A 13,564-nucleotide genomic window follows, 5' to 3' on the forward strand; every position below is an offset into this window, starting at 1 on the left:
AAAATCCTGCACTAAACCTGTGAACTCGCCTCTTTCACAACAACAATGACATATGATGCATGTCATACATGTCAATACAAATCCATAACAACTACAACGTTTAAGGTCCACACCGATCGTAAACAACATGCATTGACAACAACATAATAATCCCGCCCTGAATTATTATTCAACAATCACCAACAACAAACAACATAACAGAGTCATCATCATTTATCACGCTCACACAATCATATACTTATCACAACTTATAATCGTTCAACACAACATTACTCAATACAACTCAAGCATATGACAATTCTCCTCAACTAAATTATTATCTCATACATACGTCAACACAATAACGACAAACACATATAATATGGTATTACTTCGAACAATACAATTCCTGCGCAACAACAACAAAGTAGTCTCCACACCGAAACTACATATTAAATTCAACACATGTTATCAATACATGGATATCAACTCATCTTATAATCACATCAACATATGCTCAGTCATTTATAACAATCAGCTGGTTTTTCATTGCCGACAACTATTATGAAAACATTGAAACTATAACTTTCACCTCCTTCATGACACCTCTTGCTTATTAGGATACCACCATGAGATAGGCATTCGCGTCGGCTTCCCAAAGCTTTAAACCACACTTCATTTGGACTGACAGATTGAAAGCTATGATCAAAACATTCAGCGGACCAATTTATTGTTGTCGCCGACCCATATATTGGCCGATGCTACTATTTACATAATTTTTCATAAATGAAAGAGAACCAATCGATTACTCTCATGATGTCAATCGTTTGGTCTGCATTGTTGTTCCAAAATTTGTCAATTTTTCAAATAAACTAATCGATTGCTTCATGAATCAATAAATTGATCTAAACCACTGTTTTATACTCTCTTCATTCCTATTTATAAGCAAATTTTGACTTTTTAGATTCATTTAATAAATATTATATTTGGATTATACAAAGATTAGATACATCATTTATTCAGTGAATGTAAAAAGTTAAAATTTGTCTATAAATAAGAATGGAGGGAGTATTTTTCTAAAATTTTCGAGAAACCAATCTATTGACTTTTTACAAAATAAGTGTGATAAAAGTATGTCATATTGAATATGAAAGTTTGAACAAAAATGTCCACAAATATTAAATATATTTATTATTTTTTAAAACTCAATTATTTTTTAAAAGGTTAAATTATTCCATTTACAAGGGAATGAACTCAAATACAGGGGGCCCAGTGACAAAAACAAATGGACACGCGGCGAAAAAAAAGCCCGTTTTGTTCTCAAACACGGTGGGGCAAGTATCCGCGTGACGTTTCGTTTCATCCTAGCATTACATTATTGTTCCTGATAATTAAAACTATATTTTTTTTAAATTTCAAACATCCTAAGTCATATGTTCATAAGAAAAACACATTAATAGTTGATATAAGAAAAACATATTAATCATCATGTAAGATGAGTTTAATTAATTGCTACAAAATAAAATAAATAATTAAATATATTTAAAGTCCTCATAATATTTTTATTTTTTAAAAATTTTTGTTAAAGAATTGTTATTTTAAAGTTAAAATAAATAATTTTAGATGACCTTTAAGCTTATTTAAGTTTAAAATAAAAATAAAATAAATGCATACTCACATTTATCAAACATTTTCCATCATTTAACTATACTTTATTCCGCCACCCACAAACAGAAAAAAACCAAGTTTGTCACTCTCATTCACACTCACTCAGACACACCACACACACAGACACAGTGATGAACAAACGGTGATGCACACTGCGCACCCCTCACTCAACAACTCATAACCTCTTAATTACTTTCACTAATCAACACTAATCTTAACCTAATCACTTTCACCACCGCTAAACTAACTACTAGATCTCGATCTCCGATGCCGTCACGGTGGCGGTCGTTGCTTCTGTTCCTCCTCTCGGTGACGGTTACTTACGCAATGCAGGTTCCGGCCACCTTTTCCACGAAGCTGGTTCACCGATTCTCCCAAGAAATGAAACCGGTTCGGGTTCAGACCGGTGACTGGCCGGACCGGCGCAGCATGCAGTACTACCAGAGGCTTCTTAGAAACGACTTTGTTAGGCATAAAGTTAACATCGGTGGTGCTCGGCACCAGCTTCTGTTCCCTTCTCAGGGTAGCAAAACGATGTCGTTTGGAAACGACTTAGCATGGTAATTTTTTATTCTGTGTTTTTTCGTTTTTTATTTTTTGAATTTTGAATCTGATTTTGTTGTTTTTTGCGATGATAATAGGTTACATTATACGTGGATTGATATAGGGACACCGAGTACTTCGTTCCTTGTTGCATTGGATGCTGGAAGTGATCTTCTTTGGGTTCCTTGTGATTGCATACAGTGTGCTCCATTGTCTGCCAGTTTCTATGCCAGTTTGGTATGTACACTAACTTGTAATTGTATAAAAATAAAAGGTGTATGGAATTAGAGTTTATAAAAAGCGACACCTTTCATTTTAAAAATCGGTTTTGTAAAGATGAGTCAGGTAATATATAGAAACCTAGTATAATATTCGAGTCTATCAATCATACCACCTTCCATTTATATATGCGCACGAAATACCTAATAGTGTTGGGCGTGAGGTGTGTATTGAAAAACACCCGAGACCCTGTTTTGTAAGGATTAGTTAGACTCAAAATGAAAATATAATACCTCGATATATAATTAGGATTGATTTATTTGAGTTTAATTACCAGCGTGTACAATTATGGTACTATTTAGGAGAGCATATGAAACAAATTAGGACACTCTTAAGTTGTTTTCATCTTATTTCCACAAGTTCTTTATGATAGTGTGTAAAATTAGGTTAACTTTATTTTATCTTTTGTTATAGGAATAGCTTTTAGATAGAGACTCATATGATAAACATTTATGCTAGTCAAAACATCTTAACTAGAGATTTGTTTGTCTCTAAAAATTGATAAAATCTAAGTGTCAATAGTCATGCCCAACCTTCTCTCATGTACTATTTTGGTTGCACTGCTTAATATTAGTAAACGGGAAATAACATGTTAGCACCTCAGTTTTATAGGTGCATGTTTGGGTGAAGTTTTAGAGTCTAAGCTAAGAGTTGGTGGCTGGTTTAGCACTTATTTCCAGTAATTGATTCGCAGGTGCTCCCTCACATATGGGGCATCTATTATGCAGGATAGAGATCTGAATGAGTATAGCCCCTCTAGTTCGTTATCCAGCAAGCATCTATCTTGCAGCCATCGGTTATGTGATATGGGTTCAAATTGTAAAACTTCCAAGCAGCAGTGTCCATATACTATCAATTACACGTCAGAGAATACATCAAGTTCTGGGTTGTTAGTTGAGGATATATTGCATCTTCAATCCGGCGATGGCGGTGGCAGCTCATCTAACTCTTCTGTTCAGGCTTCAGTTGTTGTCGGGTATACCTGATTGATTGTATCTTTGTCACTTCAACATCCCATTGCCTGATGACAGTGTTTCTCTTTTGAACAGTGTGTCCGTATTGACTAACATCAATTTTGTTGAATGCAGGTGTGGTATGAAGCAAAGTGGTGAGTATTTGAATGGCAATGCTCCGGATGGTGTTATTGGTTTGGGACCTGGGGAGAGTTCAGTTCCGAGTTTTCTTGCTAAATCAGGATTAATCCGTGATTCTTTTTCATTGTGCTTTAATGAAGATGATTCCGGTAGATTATTTTTTGGTGATCAGGGATCAACCGTGCAACAGTCTACTCCATTCTTGCCCTTGGATGGAATATTGTATGAAATTATATACGTTTAATTAGTTTATGACCTTTTACCATACTAAAATAATTTCGAAAAATGGTCTCCTGCTAATTATGATAAATTTTCTGCACAGTTCAACCTACATTGTTGGAGTGGAGGCCTTTTGTATTGGGAATTCGTGTCCTAAAGTAACAAGTTTTAATGCTCAGTTTGATAGTGGAACATCATTTACGTTTCTTCCGGGTCATGCATATGAAGCAATAGCTAAGGAGGTACTTTTGTCTATAGAATTTCATTATCGTAAATCTCTTATGTGGATATTTATGAGTTTATTTGACAGTTTGACAAACAAGTGAATGCTACAAGATCAACCTTTCAAGGAGCTCCTTGGGAATTTTGTTATGTACCCAGGTGAATATACTTGATAGATCTCTTTCTTTCCTTCTCCCCTCCCGACTCTACTCTCTGTTCTTGATGTCCTAATTGCTAAAAAAATTTATTTTTGATGATGTTATTTTATATTTGAAACAGTTCGCAACAACAGCTGCCTAAGGTTCCCACATTGACACTCATGTTCCAACAGAATAACAGTTTTGTGGTCTATAATCCTGTGTTTGTATTTTACAACGAACAGGTGGGTGTGAATTAAGTGGTTCCTTTTTCTTTTGGGAGGAGGGGTGAAAAGTAAAACATATGATCATAAGAGGCTTTATCATTATCATAATAGAAAAATATTTGTCATTTCTCTTGCCCTTTATGTTTAACCTAATAGAAAAAGTTTTCCACATGAAAATTCAGTTTTCAGTTGGCTATTTTAGTAAGAATGGAAATGAAAAAAAGAGGGTAATTTCTCTTGCAACATATGTAGCTAAATTATAATGACCGGTTGTTTTGGTGCAGGGAATCGATGGATTTTGTTTAGCAATACAGCCAACCGATGGGGATATGGGAACAATTGGACGTAAGTTTACATGTTTTCTCTAGAAAAGTATACTGATTGCCCATATTCTTGATTCTAAAGAAAAAGGCATTTTGACCATATTGCTAATTAAATTATTTGCAGAAAATTTCATGACGGGATACCGGTTAGTATTTGATAGGGAAAACAAGAAGCTAGCATGGTCACGCTCAAATTGTGAGTCAGTTTATTTCTCACAAAAACATATTCATGTTTTTTTCCTTCTAACCTATGGGTATGTATCCCCATATCACATGCATCCAAAGAATGAAGGAGGCCTTAAGTTCAAATTTTATTCATTTGTAGGTCAGGATCTCAGTCTTGGCAAGAAGATGCCCCTCTCCCCTCCTAACAAGACATCGTCAAACCCGCTTCCTGCAGATGAGCAGCAAAGAATCAAAGGGCATGCAGTTGCTCCAGCTGTTGCTGGAAAGGCTCCTCAAAATTCTTCAGTTGTTTCATCTCAGACATCTCAGATGATTTCATACTGGCAACATTGGCACTGCTATTGGCTGCTTCTATTTCTTCTTCTGTTAGCCTTTTATTGAGACTTTCACGCACGTAGTATTTCTAGTAGCCTGTCTAAAAGTGTTAAATGTGTATCTAAATCTGCCTGTTTTGTCCTAGGTTTGTAAGTATGTTAGATCTTACACCCTTCTATGCTGCCCGTTGTTTTTAACAGTCAGCATTAGATTCCTAGAACTCGTAGTGAAACATTTCTCTTTAACGCCCATAGGTCGGGTGAGGTTATGTAAATTAATTCGCTTGGTATGAAGGTTTTTTTTCTTATTAGAAATTTTAATCCATTTTTTTATGAAACCATTTTTATCATGTCCCTTAAAATATTTGTGAACCGAAATACTTGTACCACTAGCATTTCAGATGCTTTCAAGTTTTCTAGTCGTTTCAACGAGAAATAGTTCTAGTTATGAAAACAGGTTGGTAGGATCATGGTGTAGAAACAAATAAAAATAGGAGAAATATACACAAATTTTAATAATGACAATAGGTTTTTTTTACTAAACAACACCATGCTTCCTACGAACTCGTTTTCGTATCTACAGCTATTTCATGTTGTCGATACTGTTTTTAAAAGAGGTGTTTTGTTTGAATATATGTTGGTGTTGTTGCATTGTATGTGTAAATGTTGGATCATTGAAAAGGGAAGAAATTAGATATTAAGAATCCTAACACAATAAGTACCAAGTAAAGTTATTCAAACTCTTCAATGAACTCTCACTTTCTAGTGAAATCTCCTTTAAACTTGTCTCTCAATACCTACAACCTGTTAGGCCTTTTGTTGTAGCTTCCTTCCTCGTTTCCTAGTTAAAGTTTCTCCTTATATACACAAAAAGATGTCAATGCAAAGTATTTCTGTCCTTAAATATTGTTGAAACAGAAATTGCATTTTATTGTGTCCACGCATCAAATTTCAAAAGGCAATTGATTGCCAATTCTCACAAAGAATGTCACTCATTCAAGAATTGTTCTAAGCTAAGCATATTTAATAGAGTTCTAAATTAGGCAAAAAAAATTATATATTTTATTGAAAGTATTTATAAATTCTTAACTTTTCTTATAGCTTTACTTTCTCACATCTCATAGTTACTTTTGCTTAGAAGCGTGACAAAAGTTTCCCTTTTTCGTGTCCCGTACTTTGCAGTTTGCATCAAGATCACTCACTGCCACAAAATTAGAATTGGTGTGGTATGGGTTGCATGTTTCTCAATTCTGTTTTCGTGCACTTTTTGCTTCACTTTTCTATTTTCATACCTTTTTCTTTTCACTCTACTTTTGTTTCCCAAAAGTGATTATGAGTGCTTTTGTGTACGTAGTTTCTACGTTGATTGCAAAAAGCTTATGCAACGGGTTGCTAATATTGTTTAAATTGCTTCTTTTGGTTAAAATATCATAAATGGAAGCAGTTGAAATCAAATGCTAACTTTATAAAAAAAGCTATCCCTCAGATCAGATTCATTTTAAAGTGACCCTTTGAGTTTGCAGATCTTAAAATAAAATAATGATCAGATATATCGATTTGAATGATAACTTTTTTTTATATTTACTCTAATATTTTGAATAGTTTAAATATATGCAATTCTGATAATTTTTTTTAGGGTTTTTTTAATTATAAAATCTCTTTAGTCATACTATTATACACATTTTTTAAGTCAATAAAAATTATGGGTGTGTGCAAGTTTTGTTGGTCCATTATGCTTCATCAGACGTCGTAGTAGATAAATTGCTTCTATGGTCAATCTCTCAGACGTAAAACCAAATTGATTTCTTAATGACTCGATTCTCTTTTCTTAGTCTCAGTTCAATAACTATTTCCCATAACTTCATGGTATATCTTAATCAATGGCGCTCTCATGTGACTTTTTCTGAATAAAAAAGAAACCTATATGAGAACATGTTACTCCACTCTTACATGTTATAAGATGCTTATCTCTTTTTATCTAAACATATATTAGCTATAGTAAACTCGAAAGCCGACGAAAACTCCAAGATGGATTTACCCTCTACATTTCCCTCTCCGAGACCATACCCATTTAGATCAAAAGTCGATGAAAACTCCAAGATGCACGTTCTCAAAACCTCCTGCTACGCTCTCTACATGTCCATTTAGATTCCGTCTTAGAAAAAGCTTCTCTCCTTGGGATATATTTTGAAGTAAACCTTCTAAATCCTTTTAAAATTTTACCTTAAGGTGTCAGGCTAACCCAATCTAAGGTGCATAAGCACTAATAACATTAAAGGTATCTTGTTCCACTACAAATTTCAATGTTATGATTCGATCTCCTACTTTTTTCACTTCCACAATATCCTTCTTCCACTCATTGTCCACAATAATCTCCACCTCATTTCTTGATCTTACTTTTCCGATGTACCAAAGTTTAAATTTCGAGTTGTCTAATTCTTTCGACTTTTCACTTGTCCACTTAATTTCTTGTAGGTACAATAAATTAATCTTCCTCCTAATCATAATGTCTATTATTTTTATAGATATTCTAGTAAGCGTGTCTATATTCCATGATCCAAAATGAATTTTACTGTCATGAACTAACTTCTTTCCCCATACTCGTTCTCGAAATTGTAAGAACCATTGACTACTTTTTCCTGCATCTAGACGGTGATGCAGCGACCATTACTTGTTTGACACTGTACTCTAACCATATAACGTGTTGCTCAAGGGCAACAACCTAGCATTCACATTATTTCGTAATTGATCCATATTATAGAGTTTCGATAAAATTTTATGTTAGTTACGACTGCCTAACACAACTCTCTTCTTTTATCTAAATTTGTGACCGAGTATGCAAATGAAAACTAAAGACAAGATTTAATTGATAAACTGTTTGAGAAAAACAAACATGGCATTAGTATATCAGCAAACAATAACTCCTTTTTAAAAGAGTAGTGGTAAAAGATTCATAGCCGTTGTAAAGTTTTACAGCCCTTCAAAATTGTGTCACCATCTAATAGTTGTTCATTCATTTTTGGAAGTTGGTATGAACTTTCATTTTCCTCAATTAATCATTACTCATTTTCCTCAATTTGAATTAAAGCCTCAATCAGAGAGTTCTCATTAGCTGTCATCAGTTATACCAAATTTTATTCCCTATTTAACAATGTAGTCAAATGTCAACTGAATATACACCACATTGAAAAACAGTACCACAAAATTTTACTATTTCTTGAACCTCAAGTATAAAACACTGAAAACCAAAAAAAGGCTCTTTTTCATTATTAAAAGTTTTGCACTTACCTTTCCTCTTTTCTTTATGAAAATGATTTTCTCTTTATAAAAATGATAAAAGGACTTTATAAGTTGGCATTTCTTATGTAAAAATTTCAAGGGAGGTAAAAGAAACTCTTCAAAGAGCAACATTATTTATATATCATTAGAGGGTAGAGAAGGAATCTTTTAATTATTTTGCATGAAAGTTCCTTGCAATTTCTACTTTTTGGAGTTCCCCCCTTTGGTTTTCAATATAAACTCACATTCATCATTCCCATTACCAACATCCTTGCAATATTCTCAGCTTCTCTTTAATCTCACAAACTCATCAACTTCTCAGCCTTGAATTGTACTATTGTGTTTTGTTCATATCTATTGGCATTGCCAAGTTAACTATTATTTTTAGTTATATTTTAAACCATTTCGGGATCGTCGATCTAAATATTAATACACACGTAGAAATGGGAGTTGGAGGAACTCTAGAGTACTTATCTGATCTAATGGGAAGTGGCCACCACCAACACAAGATCAAGAAGAGGAAGCAATTACAAACGGTCGAGTTGAAGGTGAGAATGGATTGTGATGGTTGTGAGCTTAAAGTCAAGAAGGCCCTCTCTTCAATAAATGGTAAGTTACATTTTTACACTATTTAACTTTCTCATATTATTATCAGTGTCAGTACTATATCTGGTGTCTGTGTCTGGGACAAATGTCAATATGTTTTAAAGCTTTCTTGCATTATATATGTCGATATAGCATTGAGTACATCAAAATGATGAAATTAAATTTGTTTGGCGGTGGTGCAGGAGTAAAATCAGTGGAGATAAATAGGAAACAACAAAAGGTGACAGTAATGGGGTATGTGGAGGCAAATAAGGTTCTAAAGAAGGCCAAGTCAACAGGGAAGAAAGCTGAGATTTGGCCTTATGTGCCATACAGCATGGTGGCTCATCCATATGCTGTTTCTTCTTATGACAAGAAAGCTCCTCCTGGATATGTGAGGAGATTGGAGACTACCAATGGAATGGTTACTACATATGAAGACTCTCATCTCAACATGTTCAGTGATGAAAACCCAAATGCATGCTCCATTATGTAGATGATGAGGAAAATGTTTTTTAGCATAATAATGTAGATTTTATAGTTTTAAATGTAGTAGGTCATTTCGTTTTTCTCTATTGTTTCCATTCTTAGGTATTTGTTTCTTTATTGTGTGTGGCACATTCAGAAAGTGTGAAGTGATGTTGCGGCCATTATGGTTTTGCTAAATCTCATATTTGATGAGTTCTGTTCAGTTATTTGACTTTTTCTTTTGCTGCTTGAACTGTTTTTTTAAAGGCAAATAATGTTCAAGAGTACAAAGAGTGGAGGATCTAAGGTACAAATAGTATCTGGCGAAACCAGTGCCTCTAGAAAAGAGAAAGCTAAGAAAGAAACAACAACACAAAGTACAACAAATCAGACATATGAGTATCCGGCACAAAGATGAGAAAAAATTATTAAAAAAATATTTTTCCCTCTATTGAAATTAAAAGCACGAATTTTACTATAGTGTTAGCTGTAATTCATAGAACACGAGAAAAAACTTTTTGACAAAAGAATGGCCTAGTGCTATAACTGTGACAAGTTTGAGAACTATGTTGGTGAATGGTGTCAGTCAAAGGGAAAAGGACCTAGAACAATGAAGAAAAGGAAAATGTAGCTCAAGAAACTTCCAGTTGTGACTATGAATCATTGATGATAATGGTGATAACAATTGAAGATCGAAGTTGTAGATTTTATCATTTGGTACCTTAACACTAAGTGGTCAAATCATATGACATGAAACAAAAAACTTCTCACCGAGTTTGATTCTAATAAGAGAAGGTGAATTTGGATAATAACAACTCAATAGAAGAATTGGGCATGTGAAATGTACTTGTTCATTTGAAAGATGGCAAGAAATTAGTAATAGATAAGGTGTTGTATGTCCTAATATAAATTGCAATTTGATGAATGTTGGTCAATTGGTGGAGAAAGGATACTTTGTTATCACGGAATATGATCCACTAAAGTGCTAAGATTCAGGCTAAGATTTAGGCTCTGTTTGGTAACACTAGTTGATAGCTGATAGATACAAGAGGACATTAATGGCATTTTAATTAATGAGGGTAATAATATATTTTAGTTAAAATAATAAAGGTATTAATGGAAGAAAAACTCACAAGCTAAAAGCTACAAGCTCAAAAGCTACTTCAATTAGCTTTTGAAAAAAAAAAACTAAAAGCTAGTAAAAAAACTACAAGCTAAAAGCTAAAATAGAGTTACCAAACAGAGCTTTTTTATTAATACGAGCTGAAAAGCTAAAAGCTCTTTTTTTTTGTCTTACCAAACATACTCTTAAATAGAATAATGGTTTTAAAATTAGTACTTGCCAAGAAAGAAAATATTCAAGGTCTTGATTAATGCAAATATAAGGTGTCTTACGGCCATTTCCTAATAAGGAGAGCATTTTATGGCACAAAAAATTATTTCCATTTGAATTTCAATAGTTTGAGTCAGCTCAGCTCAATTCAAATTAAATGGTTTCAGACACACACACCTAGAATTGTAGCTCTTAAAAAGTTCTTGTGCACCATGCTTGGTAGTAAAATATCCTAGATCAATTTAATTTTCAAAAATAGCTTGTCGATGAGATCAATTGAAGTATTAAATATGGTTCATTCAAATAATTGTGGCTCCTTTAATGTGTTATTTTTGAGTGACAACAAATATTTCATCACCTTTGTTGATGAATTTTACAAAATTATAGTTATATTTGATCAAGGTTAAGAGTGACGCCTTAAAAGTGTCTAAAGAATAAATGCCTAGTACCGAGCATTGAATCATACATGAAGTCACCACATCTGCTTACATTCTAAACACAAGTCCTACAAAGAGAATGAATAGAAGCGTGGATGATGAGTTTGGTCAAGAAGGAAGCCTACATTGACTCACTTGAGAATTTCTATGTCATTTGACATCAAACAAATTCTTGATGCAAAGAGAAAAAAAGCTAGAAGACAAGAGTGAACCAGTGATCGTGGATGGCTATCTCAGGACTAAAGGCATACATATTATACAATATTTATTAAACATAATCAAGGTTAAATATAAGTAAAGATGATGGAAGAAAAAACTTGATATTAGAAGCATAGAGCAAATGTCTTATTCCAATTGTTTAATTATCACGGATGATAGGATGATAAGTTGAGTGATACAGATACATTTGATAATGATGAAATTGGTGTGTATGATGCTGATATAGATCAAGAGACTCAAGTTAAAGCTAGACCACATAAAACAAAAATTTGCTAACAAACTCTTGTGTGATTCCTGAAAATGGTATTGATGTTGATGGTGAACTAGTACACTGAGTGATTTATGAAAGACCAATGGGGTTCACAAATAATGAGGTTAACCTAGATCCAGCAACGAACCCTGATTGATTGATTCAGTGTATTGAAGATCCAGTCCGGCACCACCGAGGGGCCTATAAACACTTCGACACCCGCCCAAGTCAGCAGCGGCCGAAAGTGAGAAGTATTATGTAAATGCATCAGAGATTTCTCCCATTAGACAAATCAACATTCTCCCTGAGAAGTGCTGAGTCCCTGTCTATATCTTGTCATCATCTACGCACAATTAATTTCTCTAAACAAAAATTTATCAATACAAATCAACAAAAGGTATAAAATTATGAATTAAAACATGCAATATACATTATGCATCAGAGAGATTCCCAATGACAAATCATCACTTTCTCTAATTAGGAGATCTGATGTCCCTGTCTGTTTTATCATCACTTGCAAATTGTATATAAATCGTTCAACAATTGACGAAAAAGTAATTAACATAAATAAATATAAGATAGAATTATATTCAATGCCTCAGAGTAAAATTAGTTTCACAGAAATTAATCTCAAAGTATATTTAACACCATCATAGGCACAAGACAATTGAAAGGTAGTTTAGGTTAATCACATTAACAACATCAACATAGAAAAGCTAAGGATGTTCGAGGAGAAAAAGAACAAGAAAAGAACAAAACCGCAGTCGAAGAACAAAACACTAGTTGTTTTCTGAAGCTGCTGAGTATATTACGGTTTGTAATTGTAGGTAAATAAGTATATATATAGAGTTAGGGGTTAGAAGGAATTAGGGTATTTGAGAATGAACGGCCGCAGTAATTTATGATATTCAACGATGACCCGTACCGTAGGGTAATATAAGTTGGACTATCGAAGAATTAGCCCAAACTATGTTCACAATTTATCGAGAAATTAACTTCATACCGCCACAATACTACACTCCCTAAAGTGTATGAACCCAAAGTATATGAAAAGACTGTAATGTTTAATTTAAAAACTTTATCATTTTACAAAATTTATAGATGATATCGAAATTTTCAAATTTCAAGAGTGATACCGAAAATTTGGAGGTGATTATCGGAAATTTCACGAAATATCAAGAATTTCTGATGATTTTGAGAAAGTTTCAATATATATTTTTTTGAATACACATTGAATATGAGTACAATTGTCATCCCTAACCCTAATCTCAATAATATTACAAAAGTTTATAACATTGAATACATGCCACTTCTTCCTTATCAAGCCATGAGTAAGTTCTTTAAATTCTAGTATACTAAAGTTTCGTTGAAGAAAAGTATCTTAGACTTTGTGCATGATTGAATGGTGTGTGCAAATGACACATGAATGTTCTATAGTTTAAAATACTACAAAAGAAAAGATTCTCGGTGACTTAAGTATCTTTTTATTAATCTCTGTTCAACAACTATTTTCCATAACTTCATGCTATGAATCAAAAGTTTAATCTCCCTATAATTTGCATAATTTTGTATGTCCCTCTTGTTTTCATAGATTGAAACTAAAGTTCTTCTTCTTCATTCATCGGGCATTAGCTTTGACCTCATAATCGAAGGAAAATCATGATATAGTGCACAACGAAAAACAAATTTTTTCCTTTAGTGATCCTTACGAATGGACATGATCAATGATAGAAATGGTTACCTCTTGTGGAAATCAAAATCTTTTATGCCGAATCAAAGGAGTGATCACGAGCGTTGATAAA

The 13,564-nt window shown here is 33.4% G+C and overlaps 2 protein-coding genes and 2 non-coding genes across 5 annotated transcripts; 2 read left to right on the forward strand and 2 right to left on the reverse strand.

The window, feature by feature from the left end:
* The first annotated feature begins 1,641 nt into the window (after positions 1-1,641).
* On the forward strand, positions 1,642-6,039 carry LOC131640739 (aspartic proteinase-like protein 1). 2 transcript variants are annotated; one of them, XM_058911130.1, is made up of 10 exons: positions 1,642-2,207; positions 2,289-2,427; positions 3,198-3,445; positions 3,558-3,785; positions 3,886-4,024; positions 4,093-4,163; positions 4,284-4,386; positions 4,653-4,713; positions 4,816-4,887; positions 5,017-6,018. In XM_058911130.1, exons 1-10 carry the CDS (start codon positions 1,915-1,917, stop codon positions 5,256-5,258), a joined length of 1,596 nt encoding a protein of 531 aa, XP_058767113.1. In that variant the 5' UTR covers positions 1,642-1,914; the 3' UTR covers positions 5,259-6,018. The 2 variants fall into 2 exon arrangements, with proteins under 2 accessions (XP_058767113.1, XP_058767114.1); XM_058911131.1 differs by lacking the exon at positions 1,642-2,207 and having other exon boundaries at positions 3,164-3,445; positions 5,017-6,039.
* Positions 6,040-8,561: 2,522 nt separating this feature from the next.
* Positions 8,562-9,736, forward strand: LOC131640737 (heavy metal-associated isoprenylated plant protein 23-like). The gene is made up of 2 exons (XM_058911128.1): positions 8,562-9,079; positions 9,259-9,736. Exons 1-2 carry the CDS (start codon positions 8,914-8,916, stop codon positions 9,549-9,551), a joined length of 459 nt encoding a protein of 152 aa, XP_058767111.1. The 5' UTR covers positions 8,562-8,913; the 3' UTR covers positions 9,552-9,736.
* Positions 9,737-12,194: 2,458 nt separating this feature from the next.
* LOC131640744 (small nucleolar RNA R44/J54/Z268 family) lies at positions 12,195-12,283 on the reverse strand. The gene has a single exon (XR_009295323.1). It is a non-coding gene; the product is annotated as a small nucleolar RNA R44/J54/Z268 family (small nucleolar RNA).
* Positions 12,284-12,354: 71 nt separating this feature from the next.
* On the reverse strand, positions 12,355-12,425 carry LOC131640743 (small nucleolar RNA Z267). The gene has a single exon (XR_009295322.1). It is a non-coding gene; the product is annotated as a small nucleolar RNA Z267 (small nucleolar RNA).
* Between the last annotated feature and the right edge of the window lie 1,139 nt (positions 12,426-13,564).

The sequence above is a fragment of the Vicia villosa genome, unplaced genomic scaffold (assembly GCF_029867415.1).
Source record: "Vicia villosa cultivar HV-30 ecotype Madison, WI unplaced genomic scaffold, Vvil1.0 ctg.003290F_1_1, whole genome shotgun sequence".
NCBI classification, from domain to species: domain Eukaryota; kingdom Viridiplantae; phylum Streptophyta; class Magnoliopsida; order Fabales; family Fabaceae; genus Vicia; species Vicia villosa.

Coding starts and splice junctions, on each gene's coding strand:
- LOC131640739 (XM_058911130.1), top strand. CDS start 1,915: ATGCCGTCACGGTGGCGGTCGTTGCTTCTGTTCCTCCTCTCGGTGACG. Junction 2,208..2,288: donor TTTGGAAACGACTTAGCATG/GTAATTTTTTAT, acceptor CGATGATAATAG/GTTACATTATACGTGGATTG. Junction 4,387..4,652: donor TTGTATTTTACAACGAACAG/GTGGGTGTGAAT, acceptor GTTTTGGTGCAG/GGAATCGATGGATTTTGTTT.
- LOC131640737 (XM_058911128.1), top strand. CDS start 8,914: ATGGGAGTTGGAGGAACTCTAGAGTACTTATCTGATCTAATGGGAAGT. Junction 9,080..9,258: donor GGCCCTCTCTTCAATAAATG/GTAAGTTACATT, acceptor GCGGTGGTGCAG/GAGTAAAATCAGTGGAGATA.